The following is an 18,500-nucleotide window of genomic DNA, read 5'->3' as shown; positions in this document are numbered from 1 at the left end:
CCTCTAATTATCCTGACTTATGATGGCCAAAAGATACTGAGTTATCCTGACTTCCTGAAAAAGATCCTCTACTGAGTTATCCTGACTTCCTGATGGCCACAAAGACCCTCTACTGAGGTATCCTGACTTCCTGAGCATAGCCACCAAGAGATCCTTAGCTGAGTTATCCTGACTTCCTGATGGCCACCAAAGATGACATACTGGGGTTATCCTGGTGCTGGTAGGTAAAAAGTTTCATTCATAAACTGGAGTTGTGGTATCCTGTATATCTTAAATTTATGCATAGATTCAGATATAGACCCTCTCTTTCAATATCACTTACCCTTCCATTTGACCAGTTGTCTGGGACAGGGATGTGGATGGCAATGTTGACAAGTTCTCTGTGTTTGAGGCTACTAAGCCCATGAGACTGATCTGTGAGACTCCATGTCATCAGATATGAACTTGTGTTCCTCTGCTACTCTGGCTTTGCAGCTGTTCCAAAGGACTTCTACCATCCTCTCACTTCCTCTCTCAACAACGTCAAGGGGAACCAGACCACTGCTTGTTTTACATTTGTACACACGGGACACGATGATGTCTGCTCTGTTATAATACAAATGCACTATCGTGAGTTCATATGCATGACATATCGCAAAAACACTATGCATAAAACTGACCAAATGTAATCAACAAAATAGAATCATTATTTGTATGGGTTGTGGTGGCTATCGGCTCAACTTACCCCGAGGCAAACATATAGACTATGTTAATCCACACAGCTACAAGGATGCACTTTCCTGCTAGATTTAGGACCTCATATTTGAGCCAGTTTTCTACAGCAGGAAAATAATCTTGCAGCAACAGAAAAAGTGATTATAATTAATGGACATTTTTGCAGCTGTTGATACATTTTTTATAAGCGGAAATCAAGTTTAAAAATTTAAATGACAAACTTCAGAAGCCTTTTTAAAACTCAAATACACTTTGCTTTTGAAATGTCCTTTCATTGCAGGAAAGTTCTCCTGAAACAGAGTGATCAAATGAAGATCTGTAAAACAATCTTAAAACTATCTACTTTGGTTTAGATACGAGCATCATGAAACATATTAATACATTCATTTGACTTGGTGAAAATATATATATTTTAAAATCTAACTTGCTTACCACTTTTTCCATGTGGTTTCATCCTTCACAGACTCCATGCAATGGCAATCTGTTCCTAAATATCTGGTCATGATTAATATGGTTGGATAAAAAAATAAAAAAAGTGGCCTATTGGTAATGTGAGAAAGAGAGATATGGATAGTTAGAGAGAGAGAGTGTGTGTGTGTGTGTGTGTGTGTGTGTGTGTGTGTGTGTGTGTGTGTGTGTGTGTGTGTGTGTGTGTGTGTGTGTGTGTGTGTGTGTGTGTGTGTGTGTGTGTGTGTGTGTATGTGTGTGTGTGTGTGTGGCCATTGAATGAGATAGAGGGAGAAAGCCAGAGGGGGAGAGTTTTTGAAAGAGAGGGTGTGTTCTGTGTTCTAGCCCACCTCTGCCAACCAATCGACTGTCACTAGCTATCGATGATGCACTGATGTGACTCGCATCTCAGTATAAAAAGTTGAGCTACACCCTTCAAACATCCCACAGACACTCCTAGGAAAACAAGCCTTCTTGGGAACAGAACCCCAGAGCACAGCAGTACACCTTCTCTCATCTCACCCTCGATGCCTATCTCTGATCTCAGGATGTGGACTCTACTGCTTGGGGTTATTTTCGGACTTCTGGCACCTGTTCAGTCCGACCCTGTTCCTGGTGAGTAACAATTTATTACTGTCCCAGGAAACAAATTAGTGAAACCCTGCTCTTTGGCTCAGTTGGTAGTGTGTGGTGCTTGCAAAGCCAGGGTTGTGGGTTCAATGCCCAGGGCCATCCAAAAGTAAAAATGCATGAGAAATTGTGTTCACATTAAACAAGATCAGATATTATTGTTGGGGTTGCTTGTCACAGTCTGACAACCATCCCCATTGTAACAACATACCCAGTAAGCTAAATTACGTTGAAAAGACACCTAGAAGCCTTATTTTCCAGACATTGAAAAGATGTCTATGTTTCACAAGTTTGGACAGCATGGTACAGTACAATGGAGTTTAATTCAGCACAGTACAGTACAATGGAGTTTAATTCAGCACAGTACAGTACAGTTCAATGGAGTTTAATTCAGTATAGTACAGTACAATGGAGTTTAATTCAGTACAGTCCAATGGAGTTTAATTCAGTACAGTACAGTACAGTTCAATGGAGTTTAATTCAGTACAGTACAGTACAGTACAGTACAATGGAGTTTAATTCAGCACAGTACAGTACAGTTCAATGGAGTTTAATTCAGTACAGTACAGTTCAATGGCCATTGTTTAATAATCAGTATAGTACAGTACAATGGAGTTTAATTCAGTACAGTACAGTTGGCCATTGGTTGTTTAATTCAGTATTAGTACAGCTGGCTGTATATTTCTCTGAGTCATTGTGTTAGCATAAAACAAAATAATAAAAAAAACATGTTTGGTTGAGCAAATTAAGGCATCCCCAGCTGGCCATTGGTTGTGTATTAATCAGGGTTATTAAGGCATCCCCAGCTGGCCATTGGTTGTGTATTAATCAGGGTTATTAAAATCATCCCCAGCTGGCCATTGGTTGTGTATTAATCAGGGTTATTAAGGCATCCCCAGCTGGCCATTGGTTGTGTATTAATCAGGGTTATTAAAACATCCCCAGCTGGCCATTGGTTGTGTATTAATCAGGGTTATTAAAACATCCCCAGCTGGCCATTGGTTGTGTATTAATCAGGGTTATTAAGGCATCCCCAGCTGGCCATTGGTTGTGTATTAATCAGGGTTATTAAAACATCCCCAGCTGGCCATTGGTTGTGTATTAATCAGGGTTATTAAAACATCCCCAGCTGGCCATTGGTTGTGTATTAATCAGGGTTATTAAACATCCCCAGCTGGCCATTGGTTGTGTATTAATCAGGGTTATTAAAACATCCCCAGCTGGCCATTGGTTGTGTATTAATCAGGGTTATTAAGGCATCCCCAGCTGGCCATTGGTTGTGTATTAATCAGGGTTATTAAAACATCCCCAGCTGGCCATTGGTTGTGTATTAATCAGGGTTATTAAGGCATCCCCAGCTGGCCATTGGTTGTGTATTAATCAGGGTTATTAAAACATCCCCAGCTGGCCATTGGTTGTGTAATCAGGGTAATCATCCCCAGCCCCCCATTAAAACATCATCCCAGCTGGCCATTGGTTGTGTATTAATCAGGGTTATTAAGGCATCCCCAGCTGGCCATTGGTTGTGTATTAATCAGGGTTATTAAGGCATCCCCAGCTGGCCATTGGTTGTGTATTAATCAGGGTTATTAAGGCATCCCCAGCTGGCCATTGGTTGTGTATTAATCAGGGTTATTAAAACATCCCCAGCTGGCCATTGGTTGTGTATTAATCAGGGTTATTAAGGCATCCCCAGCTGGCCATTGGTTGTGTATTAATCAGGGTTATTAAAACATCCCCAGCTGGCCATTGGTTGTGTATTAATCAGGGTTATTAAGGCATCCCCAGCTGGCCATTGGTTGTGTATTAATCAGGGTTATTAAGGCATCCCCAGCTGGCCATTGGTTGTGTATTAATCAGGGTTATTAAAACATCCCCAGCTGGCCATTGGTTGTGTATTAATCAGGGTTATTAAAACATCCCCAGCTGGCCATTGGTTGTGTATTAATCAGGGTTATTAAAACATCCCCAGCTGGCCATTGGTTGTGTATTAATCAGGGTTATTAAGGCATCCCCAGCTGGCCATTGGTTGTGTATTAATCAGGGTTATTAAAACATCCCCAGCTGGCCATTGGTTGTGTATTAATCAGGGTTATTAAGGCATCCCCAGCTGGCCATTGGTTGTGTATTAATCAGGGTTATTAAGGCATCCCAAGCTGGCCATTGGTTGTGTATTAATCAGGGTTATTAAGGCATCCCCAGCTGGCCATTGGTTGTGTATTAATCAGGGTTATTAAGGCATCCCCAGCTGGCCATTGGTTGTGTATTAATCAGGGTTATTAAGGCATCCCCAGCTGGCCATTGATTGTGCAGCCAAGTAAAATGGGTCACTGTCTAAGACCTCCTGTTGTATCTGAACACAGGCTTATGGAATTCAAGTAATCCTATCCTCGTCTGATGAGTCTGCACTTTTCTACTTCACCAGAGAGCCTCATTGTAAAACTTTCAAACCTACCTGTACTCCAGCTCAGTGAAATCTGGGGACCTATTGTTTACATGTTTAGTGCCTAAGTCCCCCCCCCCCCGTCCCTCCCCCTTCCCCCTCCCCACGTAGACAAACACACAGCAGTCTTTGTAGCAATTGCTGAGCTGTTCCAACAGGTGCATTAATGTTTGTATATCCTGAAGAAACTGTGAAACCAAAGTGCTTTGGTGAAACTGTTTCAGGGGGAGAAACCTCATACAGGGTTATTGGACAGGGAGAAACCTCATACAGGTAAAACTGTTATTGGACAGGGAGAAACCTCATACAGGTAAAACTGTTATTGGACAGGGAGGGAGAAACCTCATACAGGTAAAACTGTTATTGGACAGGGAGAAACCTCATACAGGTAAAACTGTTATTGGACAGGGAGAAACCTCATACAGGTAAAACTGTTATTGGACAGGGAGAAACCTCATACAGGTCAAACTGTTATTGGACAGGGAGGGAGAAACCTCATACAGGTAAAACTGTTATTGGACAGGGGGAGAAACCTCATACAGGTAAAACTGTTATTGGACAGGGAGAAACCTCATACAGGTAAAACTGTTATTGGACAGGGAGAAACCTCATACAGGTAAAACTGTTATTGGACAGGGAGAAACCTCATACAGGTAAAACTGTTATTGGACAGGGAGAAACCTCATACAGGTAAAACTGTTATTGGACAGGGAGAAACCTCATACAGGTAAAACTGTTATTGGACAGGGAGAAACCTCATACAGGTAAAACTGTTATTGGACAGGGAGAAACCTCATACAGGTAAAACTGTTATTGGACAGGGAGAAACCTCATACAGGTAAAACTGTTATTGGACAGGGAGAGAAACCCCATACTCATACAGGTCAAACTGTTATTGGACAGGGAGAAACCTCATACAGGTCAAACTGTTATTGGACAGGGAGAAACCTCATACAGGTAAAACTGTTATTGGACAGGGAGGGTAAAACTGAAACCTCATACAGGTAAAACTGTTATTGGACAGGGAGAAACCTCATACAGGTAAAACTGTTATTGGACAGGGAGAAACCTCATACAGGTCAAACTGTTATTGGACAGGGAGAAACCTCATACAGGTCAAACTGTTATTGGACAGGGAGGGAGAAACCTCATACAGGTAAAACTGTTATTGGACAGGAGAAACCTCATACAGGTAAAACTGTTATTGGACAGGGAGAAACCTCATACAGGTAAAACTGTTATTGGACAGGAGGGAGAAACCTCATCATGTATGTGTTGTCAAAAACTTTTAAGAACAATGTCAAAGATAAGAGCAGTTACTTCTCCTTTTGTTTGAAAACAGTATTTAATGACACTCAACATTCCATGAAACAGTTAAGCTGCTTTGGAGGATTCAACAAATACCTAAGGAAAGGGGCCAGAGATACAAAAGCGTCTGCTAAATGGCATATATTATATATTATACGTTTGGGATTTGGGCAACAGTATCCCTGGTCAGCTCCCTAGTACCCCCTCTCGCCACAGTACACTTAGAATTAGTGGTGACTTGAGGAACCCAGGAGATCCTCAAGGATCCCCTGAGTTTCTCAAGGAACCATTGCTAGTCAATGGCTCATATTTGCACCTTTGTTTAGTTGAGGGTTCTTGGTGGAACCTTTAACGTTTCAATGTAGCAACAGGTTCCAGGAGGAACCCCGGAGTGGAGGCGTGGCTTATTAGGGGTGTGGCTTTAAGATATATCTTGTTGGGTCACCGGTTTGAGTAAATGTCCTTCCTGTTCATCTGTTCTGTTGTTCAAGGAAGCTTACTGAGGTGAATGACTTCCTCAGTCAAGAGCCTATGAAAATTGCAGAGTTGGAATAGTTACTACTTTATTAATATATTTAATCAGCAATGTTTATATTATTCATATTATATTAGAATATGCAATATGCATAAATATCGAAGGAACATTGAAATTTGCAGTGTACAAGCTGAACATGGTGAATAGGAATGACATTTACTCTAATGGGTGCCCCCCAAAAATGATCTGAAAGCCACACTTCCAATAATCCACGCCTCCAGTCTCCTCATAGGCTGCCACCTCTACAATATATTATTAAAAAGCTTAAAAATGCAACCCCTCCCATCACAAAAAGGTTCCGGTGGGGTTCCAATAACCTTTTTGAACTGGAAAGGTCCTGCCGGTCCGGCAACCCAAAAGGTTCTTCCAGGCATCTTCACTGCTAAGAGTGTATCCCTGGTTATCTCCCTAGCATGCCCTCTTGCAGGAATAAGATATATGCACACCGTATTCACGTGAAAACCTCTGTTGGGGTGTAACATTTTGGCACCTCTTCAAAGCCTATCCTAAACTCTTTGGAAGTAGCACTGTTGACTAATTATGGCAACAGAACAGGGAAAAGAGACAAGCCAAGACATTGTTTATTTAAAGGCTTGGGTGTATTGGTTTTGCGGTTGAATAAAACCAAATGATTTGATGAAACTACCTCTGTCAAACACAAAGGCAGACGATTAGTCATCCCAGTTAGTAATCATGTTTCCTGTATGGTGAGTCAGAACACGACAGGTTCACACAGGTACTCAGGGAGGAGCCTGAAAGGCCACGATACTCCCAGGCCTTCCTTTGTCATGCAAAGACATCAAAGCTCAGTAATTTTCCTCTACTGTAAAGGTCAGGACATGATGTTAGTAGGTAATCATTGAGCTGAGGTCTTTTCTTCTCTTTGTCACAGTCTCGACAGAACCTCCCGCTCTGGCTGCTGGGGATTTTCTTTGGGAAACTTTCAAGATCTTCAAGAAGCTTGTAGTGGGTCCCCCGGATGCCACCAATGGAACATCCAGCAGTGACGAAACAGTGGACCTAGATCATTTGGTGACCCCTGACCCTGTGACATCTGACCCGGAAGACCAGCTGCCCACCATTGACCCAGAGGAGGGCAGCACAGATGAGACAGAGGGCACCACTGCAGAGGGCAGTATGAAACACCCCACTTCAGGACAAGACGATGAAGGGGAGCTGTTTGACGCCAACCTTAAACCTAGCTTTAACCTCCGCCCCAGTCCAACTCCTCGCCCCAGTCCAACTCCTCGCCCCAGTCAAAGCAACACAGAGGACAATTATGAAAAGTACGACTATGATTCCAGTCCAAGTGATAGACCTGATTCACCAGAGGAAGATGAAATGATCCTGGATACCGAAAGCCCCACAGCAGAGTTTGTCCCCACAGCAGAGTTTGTCCCCACAGCAGAGTTTGTCCCCACTGCAGAGTTTGTCCCCACAGCAGAGTTTGTCCCCACAGCAGAGTTTGTCCCCACAGCAGAGGTTGTCTCCACAGTAGAGTTTGTCCCCACTGCAGAGTTTGTCCCCACAGCAGAGTTTGTCCCCACTGCAGAGTTTGTCCCCACAGCAGAGTTTGTCCCCACAGCAGAGGTTGTCCCCACAGCAGAGTTTGTCCCCACAGCAGAGTTTGTCCCCACAGCAGAGGTTGTCCCCACAGTAGAGTTTGTCCCCACTGCAGAGTTTGTCCCCACAGCAGAGTTTGTCCCCACTGCAGAGTTTGTCCCCACAGCAGAGTTTGTCCCCACAGCAGAGGTTGTCCCCACAGCAGAGTTTGTCCCCACTGCAGAGTTTGTCCCCACAGCAGAGTTTGTCCCCACAGCAGAGTTTGTCCCCACAGCAGAGGTTGTCCCCACAGCAGAGTTTGTCCCCACAGCAGAGGTTGTCCCCACAGCAGAGTTTGTCCCCACAGCAGAGTTTGTCCCCACAGCAGAGTTTGTCCCCACAACAGAGCTAGAGGAGTTGGAGGACGATATATTCAGACCAAACTTTGTCGCCAGCCCTAGTCGTGTACCGGATCCCAGTCCCAGCCATAGTCCCATCTCAGAGTTTGAAGAAGAAGACCTGTTACCTCTTAGCCTTGATCCAAGCTTTAGTACCACCTCCAGACCTAGCCAAAGTTCGGGGAGCAGCCATACACCTAGTTCTAACCGAACCAGTATGACAGGCTTGGAGGAAGGCGGGGCTGCAAAGATGAACACAGAGCTGACCTCAACCACCAGTTCTGCCGCACCTACAACAGTCAGGATGAATTCAGACATCGAAGGGTCAGGGTCGGAATTCCTGCCTCAGAGTAGCACCACAGTAGCAGCCCCTGCTGGTGAGGAGGGCCAAACGTACAACTCCCGAGTCGATAAGCCACTCATTGAAACAAAGACAAGAATTCAAGGCAGCAATAGGCTTGCTCTACCAAGGGAGGAACCGGCAGTGGATACCTCTACAGGTACAGTACTGTTTATCCAGGAGAAGTGTACTAATATTCTGTCCCTTCAAAGTTCTTGTGTTCAGGTCTATATACCTGCTGTAATGAGAACAGAACTTTTTTGTTAGTATTGAACACATCTCTTTGAGTGTAAATTGTAGTTAATCTCTATTTCCACAGTTCTTCGTGATGCAGCTGCTGTAAAACCAACCCCATCCAGACAACATGATTCATATACATCGGGTCAGTTCCTGAATCATACACGCCCAGCTAACACGATATGCCAGTGATACACCAGGGAACGTCCTGCTCCTTTGTGCAGTTTACATTTGAAGACAATGTTATGTGTACGTATTAGAGGTTCCAGTAGAGACACGGGTCACTTCCCCTCACTGTCTGCTTCGTCTTCTTCTCCTCCTCCTCCAGGTTGGTTGATCATCGTTGCCTTTGTCGCGGGCGTGGCGGTGTTGGTCGTAATCTGTGTCGCCATAGGTACCAGAGACAGGTAAAATACACCACTTTCAAACCCATCTAGGGAAATATGTTCATGAGATTGAAACATGTTGTCACTTAGTTACAAACCATGGAATTAAACCATGTCAAATCATCTTGCAGGTGGAATGCACCGGCCCAGGCATCTGAGAAGAAGGTCGCCAACGAGAGCTCAGGAGATGAGAAGGCGGAGCGGGAAATGGAGAGGTTTCTGTCTAAAGAGAGGCCAAGGGAAAACAACCACGCTGGAGAGTACACTGTTATACTTCTGGAGGACCTCCCTGAGAAAGAGCCGCTGGACTGAGACGGGCCAAGGAGATGCAGAACGGGGACAAAATAAGAACAACGGACACCTGAGACATAGAATGGAACAGGTCTCCCCATTCTAGTCAATGGTGGCATAATGGGTGGCATAATGGGTGGCATAATGGGTGGCATAATGGGTGGCATAATGGGTGGCATAATGGGTGGCATAATGGGTGGCATAATGGGTGGATCCCCCCATTCTTGACACACACAGGAAACTGTTGAGTGTGAAAAACCCAGCAGCATTGCAGTTCTTGACACAAACGGGTGCACCTGGCACCTACCCTGTTCAAAGGCACTTAAATATTTTGTCTTGCCCATTCACCCTCTGAATGGCTCACAGACACAATCCATGTCTCAATTGTCTCAAAGCACAATCCAGTCTCCTCCCCTTCTTCTACACTGATTGAAGTGAATTTAACAAGTGACATCAATAATGGATCATGGCTTTCACCTGGATTCACCTGGTCAGTCTATGTTATGGAAAGATTTCTCACAGCAGGGAAAGAATCCTGCAGCAACTGGAAATGTGAATGATTGTGTGGTTTATAATTCATTTTTGTAGGGGTTGATAATGCATTTTTGTACTTACGGCAAATCAAGTCTGACATTTTTAAGCGGAAATTACAAACTTTAGAACTCTTTTTAAACTTTGAATAACTACAAGTTTGCATTTCCTACCTTGCAGGAAATTTGCTGCAACAACCGGGTGATCAAATTAAGACCCTACATCTGTAGCTAGTGATTCCTGATTCTATGACTATGAATGGAGACATTCTAGAATGTATGTGGGACACGTCTGTGGCGTGTGAGTTTGAACTGTCCCTTTGACCTTTGGTAGCCCAGATAAGTCAGATTGATAAACACCTGTTCTGATGGGCTATGGATGAACACGTCGCTATATGTCTGTTGACATTATGTATATTATCAAAGTTACAAACACTGTCAGAACCATTGATAGAAAAAAAGAAAACAAGGTCATACTGAATTTCTAATTCTCACTCACCGACCAGTGTTGTTGTTGTTGTTGTTGTTGTTATTGTTGTTGTTGTTATTGTTGTTGTTATTTTTGTTTTGATATTGCACTATTTTTTTATCAACAAATCTTATTTGTGTACATGTTTTTGATCAACCTGTAAAAGAAAATACAGAATCCATACAGAATATAAATGAATGTCTTCCTAGGTGTTTCATAGTGACACACACTCAGGGACTCACATAAGTGCTACACAGCCACAATAAGTCAAGCATAGCAGAAAGACTGAATACCAACCTACTTAGAGCCCTGCTTTTCACTACATTTCCACTGGGTGTAAAATCCTGCTGACTGTGGCATTACGTATTGTTCAGATGAATGCCGGTATGTGAGTCATAGTAAGTATAATATACTTTATACTTCATATGTATTCGTTTTAAACACTCAGTGTTCTTCTAGTTTTAGACAGTTGTATGATGCTCAGTGCATAGCTACTGCTGCAGTATAATGGATGCATTTTAAACCATTACAACACTTCATTAGTCAGCTACACTAAATGGTTACCAAATGTAGTTTCTCCCTTGTATTTCCACGTCTGTTCATAAAGTGTACTGCAGATCATTTTAAACTATGAACTAACTACAACTACTGAGGTTTAAATACAACTACTACCGTGCTTTGGTACTCTGGGACCATACGTCATGAAAGAAACAATCAGTTTTTCATTTTTAATTTCAACATTTATTGGTTTCCATAATTATATGTACACAAGAAGTAGTAAAACACTTTACCACACTTTTAGTCCATTTGTCTGACAGAGAAAATTATATTTTTACATTTTAGACAAATTAAATTCATACTTTCTTTAGTTCACTCACACACATTCAACATTAGACAGATTCTAGAACCACACATTCACACAGTCAACATCAGACAGATTCTAGAACCACACATTCACACAGTCAACATCAGACAGATTCTAGAACCACACATTCACACAGTCAACATCAGACAGATTCTAGAACCACACATTCACACAGTCAACATCAGACAGATTCTAGAACCACACATTCACACAGTCAACATCAGACAGATTCTAGAACCACACATTCACACAGTCAACATCAGACAGATTCTAGAACCACACATTCACACAGCCAACATCAGACAGATTCTAGAACCACACATTCACACAGTCAACATCAGACACATTCTAGAACCACACATTCACACAGTCAACATCAGACAGATTCAAGAATCCCACATTCACACAGTCAACATCAGACAGATTCTAGAACCACACATTCACACAGTCAACATCAGACAGATTCTAGAACCACACATTCACACAGCCAACATCAGACAGATTCTAGAACCACACATTCACACAGTCAACATCAGACAGATTCTAGAACCACACATTCACACAGTCAACATCAGACAGATTCTAGAACCACACATTCACACAGTCAACATCAGACAGATTCTAGAACCACACATTCACACAGTCAACATCAGACAGATTCTAGAACCACACATTCACACAGCCAACATCAGACAGATTCTAGAACCACACATTCACACAGTCAACATCAGACAGATTCTAGAACCACACAGACAGATTCTAGAACCACACATTCAACATCAGACAGATTCTAGAACCACACATTCACACAGTCAACATCAGACAGATTCTAGAACCACACATTCACACAGTCAACATCAGACAGATTCTAGAACCACACATTCACACAGTCAACATCAGACAGATTCTAGAACCACACATTCACACAGTCAACATCAGACAGATTCTAGAACCACACATTCACACAGTCAACATCAGACAGATTCTAGAACCACACATTCACACAGTCAACATCAGACAGATTCTAGAACCATCACATTCACATTCACACAGTCAACATCAGACAGATTCTAGAACCACACATTCACACAGTCAACATCAGACAGATTCTAGAACCACACATTCACACAGTCAACATCAGACAGATTCTAGAACCACACATTCACACAGTCAACATCAGACAGATTCTAGAACCACACATTCACACAGTCAACATCAGACAGATTCTAGAACCACACATTCACACAGTCAACATCAGACAGATTCTAGAACCACACATTCACACAGTCAACATCCAGATTCACATTCACACAGTCAACATCAGACAGATTCTAGAACCACACATCAACATCACACAGTTCAACAGTCAGACAGATTCTAGAACCACACATTCACACAGTCAACATCAGACAGATTCTAGAACCACACATTCACACAGTCAACATCAGACAGATTCTAGAACCACACATTCACACAGTCAACATCAGACAGATTCTAGAACCACACATTCACACAGTCAACATCAGACAGATTCTAGAACCACACATTCACACAGTCAACATCAGACAGATTCTAGAACCACACATTCACACAGTCAACATCAGACAGATTCTAGAACCACACATTCACACAGTCAACATCAGACAGATTCTCAGAACCACACATTCACACAGTCAACATCAGACAGATTCTAGAACCACACATTCACACAGTCAACATCAGACAGATTCTAGAACCACACATTCACACAACATCAGACAGATTCTAAACCACACATTCAGTCAACAGACAGATTCTAGAACCACACATTCACACAGTCAACATCAGACAGATTCTAGAACCACACATTCACACAGTCAACATCAGACAGATTCTAGAACCACACATTCACACAGTCAACATCAGACAGATTCTAGAACCACACATTCACACAGTCAACATCAGACAGATTCTAGAACCACACATTCACACAGTCAACATCAGACAGATTCTAGAACCACACATTCACACAGTCAACATCAGACAGATTCTAGAACCACACATTCACACAGTCAACATCAGACAGATTCTAGAACCACACATTCACACAGTCAACATCAGACAGATTCTAGAACCACACATTCACACAGTCAACATCAGACAGATTCTAGAACCACACATTCACACAGTCAACATCAGACAGATTCTAGAACCACACATTCACACAGTCAACATCAGACAGATTCTAGAACCACACATTCACACAGTCAACATCAGACAGATTCTAGAACCACACATTCACACAGTCAACATCAGACAGATTCTAGAACCACACATTCACACAGTCAACATCAGACAGATTCTAGAACCACACATTCACACAGTCAACATCAGACAGATTCTAGAACCACACATTCACACAGTCAACATCAGACAGATTCTAGAACCACACATTCACACAGTCAACATCAGACAGATTCTAGAACCACACATTCACACAGTCAACATCAGACAGATTCTAGAACCACACATTCACACAGTCAACATCAGACAGATTCTAGAACCACACATTCACACAGTCAACATCAGACAGATTCTAGAACCACACATTCACACAGTCAACATCAGACAGATTCTAGAACCACACATTCACACAGTCAACATCAGACAGATTCTAGAACCACACATTCACACAGTCAACATCAGACAGATTCTAGAACCACACATTCACACAGTCAACATCAGACAGATTCTAGAACCACACATTCACACAGTCAACATCAGACAGATTCTAGAACCACACATTCACACAGTCAACATCAGACAGATTCTAGAACCACACATTCACACAGTCAACATCAGACAGATTCTAGAACCACACATTCACACAGTCAACATCAGACAGATTCTAGAACCACACATTCACACAGTCAACATCAGACAGATTCTAGAACCACACATTCACACAGTCAACATCAGACAGATTCTAGAACCACACATTCACACAGTCAACATCAGACAGATTACACAACAATGAGGAAGAATGTTCCAACACGTTCTTGGACACATATGTGCATTGAATCAAAATCCAGGATAGAAAATAGACAGCAGAAGAATGGTCTACATGTACATTTCAACAGATATTCATAGAAAAATAAAAAGAGGAAAAAGCCAAACGGAGAAAGAAAACATTTAAAGTGAATTTATGAAGCACTGATGTTTAACAGTGTTCAGCTTTGTCTCTATGTCTGGACAAGACTCAAGAGCATTTTGCATAGGTGCATAGGTTGCCTGAAAAAATGTTGCCTGAACCTGATATTCAGCTAACGTACATACATACAGTAGCTACCAGCACCAAAGCTCTGTTGATGCCTGCCCCTGTCGTCTTGATTCCACTCTGAGAAAGCTACACCTTTAATTGGACTTTTCCCTCTTATCTTGTCAACCTAACAACAAAAGTAACAAGGATACTGTAAAACAAACAATAAAATAACACCACCCAGTCCATAGTGGTGGAAAATACAGCACTTTTTTCTCTTATTTTTCCTCTCTTTCCAGACCATTTTCTGGATCATTCTGTGTCTGCATTAAGAGTATTAACTACATCTGTCTCCCTGAAAAAGACCAAACAATTCCATATGTATATTGGTGTTGGATTCAACATTTTGAACATTGAGACATTAAATAAATGATAGAGAAGAAGCATAGAATCAAAGGAGAAAGTTAAGGGTTCTCTGTGGAATGTGTTTGATGGAGGAGAGGAGAGCAAGTGTTGATATAGGGAAGACAGATGGACATCTGTGGATTAGGTGAAGGAGGGGTTGAGGTCAGCAAATGGGAGGTGAGGTCAGTAATCAGGGTTTCTTATCTGGTTACCTTCTTCCTGTTGGGCATATACTGTAAGGATTGGAGAGAGGGAGTGTCTTAAGTGGGATATAAATATCTGGATGGGACAAATGTTGGGTTGTCTGATTACAGCTGTACAGAACCTTTGGGAAGAATTCAACTTGGTTAAAGCTTCTCTAGTGTCGGTGGGTTATTTACTCTGAAAAATAAGAACCTAACATTGGAAAGTTAATATCTCTGTGAGACTAGTAGACTACTACCCAAAGTAAAAGGACAAACAACGCAGTTCTACATTTGCATATGGTTTTCCTATCGTTATAGAAACCCTGAGCAGAACCCTCTGTGAGATCATATTTGTTTAGGATTCACTACAAAACGTTTCACCTAAATATCTACCTGGATCTAGTATATGTTATATCCACAAAGTGCAAGGAGGCACTTTGAACATGGAGATGTAAGATAATGCTGCTCTTCAACAGGTTCCGTCCAGAGTGTTTCTGAGACCCAGTACTGCTGTAAAGATCAGTTCCCTATTGAGATTCTACCCAGCATCCACTGCAAGGTTATGGTCTTGTTGTTATATAACCTTACTGGTCCAGGTACAGAGGTTTGTACAGTGCAGTGCTGGACACACACACACCGAGCTCCAAATAGTCCTATCTGTAATTGAAAGCTACTTTTTCGGTCTTTGTATTTATCATGTTGATACGACATACATTAGAGGAAGTGTCTGAAACAGAACTTTTATAAAGGGAGGACCGGCCTTCCTTTTTTTCAGAGTCACAAATGAGCATGCTGGAGATGGAGCTGAACTTTTCAAATCCAAATTGAAGGGCAAATTTTCTGTTGATATGGATTATTTGACTGTAATTAACATTGTCGTAATCATCACGCTGACTGACTGAACAGATTGTGGTTGACAAGGCAAGGTTGTCGTTTAGCATAGAAATACAAACACACAAAGCACTGACTTTCAGGGCCGACCAGCTTACAAGCCTATATTCCCTCTACCATCTCTCTACCATCTCCTACTCTCCCTCTACCATCTCTCTACCATCTCTTACTCCCTCTCTCTACCATCTCCTACTCTCCCTCTACCATCTCTCTACCATCTCCTACTCCCTCTCTCTACCATCTCCTACTCTCTCTCTACCATCTCTCTACCATCTCTCTACCATCTCCTACTCTCCCTCTACCATCTCTCTACCATCTCTTACTCCCTCTCTCTACCATCTCCTACTCTCCCTCTACCATCTCTCTACCATCTCTTACTCCCTCTCTCTACCATCTCCTACTCTCCCTCTACCATCTCTCTACCATCTCCTACTCCCTCTCTCTACCATCTCCTACTCCCTCTCTCTACCATCTCTCTACCATCTCTCTACCATCTCTTACTCCCTCTCTCTACCATCTCTTACTCTCTCTCTACCATCTCTCTACCATCTCTTACTCCCTCTCTCTACCATCTCTCTACCATCTCTCTACCATCTCTTACTCTCTCTCTCTCTCTCTCTCTACCATCTCTTACTCTCTCTCTCTCTCTCTCTCTACCATCTCTTACTCTCTCTCTACCATCTCTTACTCTCTCTCTACCATCTCTTACTCTCTCTCTACCATCTCTTACTCTCTCTCTACCATCTCTTACTCTCTCTCTACCATCTCCTTCTCTCTCTCTACCATCTCCTTCTCTCTCTCTACCATCTCTTACTCTCTCTACCATCTCTTACTCTCTCTCTACCATCTCCTTCTCTCTCTCTACCATCTCTTACTCTCTCTTACTCTCTCTCTACCATCTCCTACTCTCTCTCTACCATCTCTTACTCTCTCTCTACCATCTCCTACTCTCTCTCTACCATCTCTTACTCTCTCTCTACCATCTCTTACTCTCTCTCTACCATCTCCTTCTCTCTCTCTACCATCTCTTACTCTCTCTCTCTCTACCATCTCCTTCTCTCTCTCTACCATCTACTCTCTCTCTACCATCTCTTACTCTCTCTCTCTACCATCTCCTTCTCTCTCTACCATCTACTCTCTCTCTACCATCTCTTACTCTCTCTCTCTACCATCTCCTTCTCTCTCTCTACCATCTACTCTCTCTCTACCATCTCTTACCCTCTCTCTCTACCATCTCTTACTCTCTCTTACTCTCTCTCTACCATCTCTTACTCTCTCTTACTCTCTCTCTACCATCTCCTACTCACTCTCTACCATCTCTTACTCTCTCTCTACCAACTCTTACTCTCTCTTACTCTCTCTCTACCATCTCCTACTCACTCTCTACCATCTCTTACTCTCTCTCTACCAACTCTTACCATCTCTTACTCTCTCTCTACCATCTCTTACTCTCTCTTCTCTCTCTCTACCATCTCTTACTCTCTCTCTACCATCTCCTACTCACTCTCTACCATCTCTTACTCTCTCTCTACCATACTCTTACTCTCTCTTACTCTCTCTCTCTCTCTCTCTCTTACTCTCTCTCTACCATCTCTTACTCTCTCTCTACCATCTCTTACTCTCTTTTGTTACTCTCTCTCTACCATCTCTTACTCTCTCTCTACATCTCTTACTCTCTCTCTACCAACTCTTACTCTCTCTTACTCTATCTCTTTTGTTCTCATCTCCTACTCACTCTCTACCATCTCTTACTCTCTCTCTACCATCTCTTACTCTCTCTTACTCTCTCTCTCTCTACCATCTCCTACTCTCTCTCTACCATCTCCTACTCACTCTCTACCATATCTTACTCTCTCTCTACCTGACATCTCTTACTCTCTCTCTGCCTGACATCTCTTACTCTCTCTCTACCATCTCTTACTCTCTCCCTACCATCTATTATTCTGTCTTTTGTTCTCTCTCTCTTTTTCACTCTTTCTTTGACACACACATTCACACACTGGAATGCACGTATACGTTATATACAGACACACAAAAACATATAGAATATATTGATTGTTGGTGTGTTTGTCCTCTTACAGCCAGGGAGGAACATATTCAATTCTCTTCCTGCCTCTGCACATGTCTTGTTAATGCTGTCCATATGCACCTTGCGTCGTTGGCTGTCTATAAATACGCAACAGCCGCATTTGGAGGCATTTAGTGATGTTAAGTCAGAGGTAAGCTCCAGTGCTTAGAGGCTGATCATGTGTGCCGATGCCAGAGTTTAATCCTCTAAGTCAAAGGTATTGTAGCTCCTTCAACACACCCAACACTTGTTTTTATTCTGCCACTAGGGGGAGCCACATGGTCAACATTCTCCTTCCCTTTGCTGCGGGATGTTGTTACGTTAACGGTTTCAGAACCTGTTTGCTGCTATTGGTTGACTGCAACAAGAGGCAGTAGTAAAGTCAAGGGCTTTTTGAGATAGTTCACTGTTTGCCTTGACGTTTTTGCAATTTTTATATTTTTAAGAAAATGTGCATTACCAAGGCTCTTTAAGTTATTTTATTCTTAGTGCTATTAGAAGGCAGCAGGTTTTAGAAAGCGTCAAAGCCACTCTGGAAACCAAAGAAAAGTGAATCGACCACCACTGAATATCTAGCA

At 42.4% G+C, this 18,500-nt stretch overlaps 1 protein-coding gene and 1 long non-coding RNA gene across 52 annotated transcripts; both read left to right on the top strand.

The window, feature by feature from the left end:
- The first annotated feature begins 1,592 nt into the window (after positions 1-1,592).
- Positions 1,593-11,065, top strand: LOC118370917 (cell surface glycoprotein 1-like). Of its 50 annotated transcripts, none has more exons than XM_052505520.1 (8): positions 1,593-1,776; positions 6,970-7,559; positions 7,704-7,721; positions 7,794-7,829; positions 7,884-8,517; positions 8,677-8,739; positions 8,923-9,001; positions 9,112-11,065. In XM_052505520.1, exons 1-8 carry the CDS (start codon positions 1,689-1,691, stop codon positions 9,290-9,292), a joined length of 1,689 nt encoding a protein of 562 aa, XP_052361480.1. In that variant the 5' UTR covers positions 1,593-1,688; the 3' UTR covers positions 9,293-11,065. The 50 variants fall into 50 exon arrangements, with proteins under 50 accessions (XP_052361480.1, XP_052361479.1, XP_052361464.1 ...); XM_052505519.1 differs by lacking the exon at positions 7,704-7,721 and adding an exon at positions 7,650-7,667; XM_052505504.1 differs by adding an exon at positions 7,614-7,667 and having other exon boundaries at positions 7,794-8,517.
- LOC127921908 (uncharacterized) lies at positions 4,488-5,468 on the top strand. Of its 2 annotated transcripts, XR_008109965.1 has the most exons (4): positions 4,490-4,696; positions 4,777-5,072; positions 5,239-5,312; positions 5,427-5,468. It is a non-coding gene; the product is annotated as an uncharacterized LOC127921908 (long non-coding RNA). The 2 variants fall into 2 exon arrangements; XR_008109964.1 differs by lacking the exon at positions 5,427-5,468 and having other exon boundaries at positions 4,488-4,696; positions 5,239-5,391.
- Positions 11,066-18,500: the final 7,435 nt, after the last annotated feature.

Source organism: Oncorhynchus keta, unplaced genomic scaffold (genome assembly GCF_023373465.1).
Source record: "Oncorhynchus keta strain PuntledgeMale-10-30-2019 unplaced genomic scaffold, Oket_V2 Un_contig_2394_pilon_pilon, whole genome shotgun sequence".
Lineage (NCBI taxonomy): Eukaryota > Metazoa > Chordata > Actinopteri > Salmoniformes > Salmonidae > Oncorhynchus > Oncorhynchus keta.
This window is presented reverse-complemented; position numbering and strand designations above follow the sequence as displayed.

What these genes read in the sequence shown, in the direction of transcription:
- LOC118370917 (XM_052505474.1), top strand. Translation starts at nt 1,689, where the DNA reads ATGCCTATCTCTGATCTCAGGATGTGGACTCTACTGCTTGGGGTTATT. An exon ending in GGCAGTGGATACCTCTACAG is followed by an intron (nt 8,518 to 8,676) that starts GTACAGTACTGT and finishes CTATTTCCACAG; the next exon opens with TTCTTCGTGATGCAGCTGCT. An exon ending in ACATGATTCATATACATCGG is followed by an intron (nt 8,740 to 8,922) that starts GTCAGTTCCTGA and finishes CTCCTCCTCCAG; the next exon opens with GTTGGTTGATCATCGTTGCC.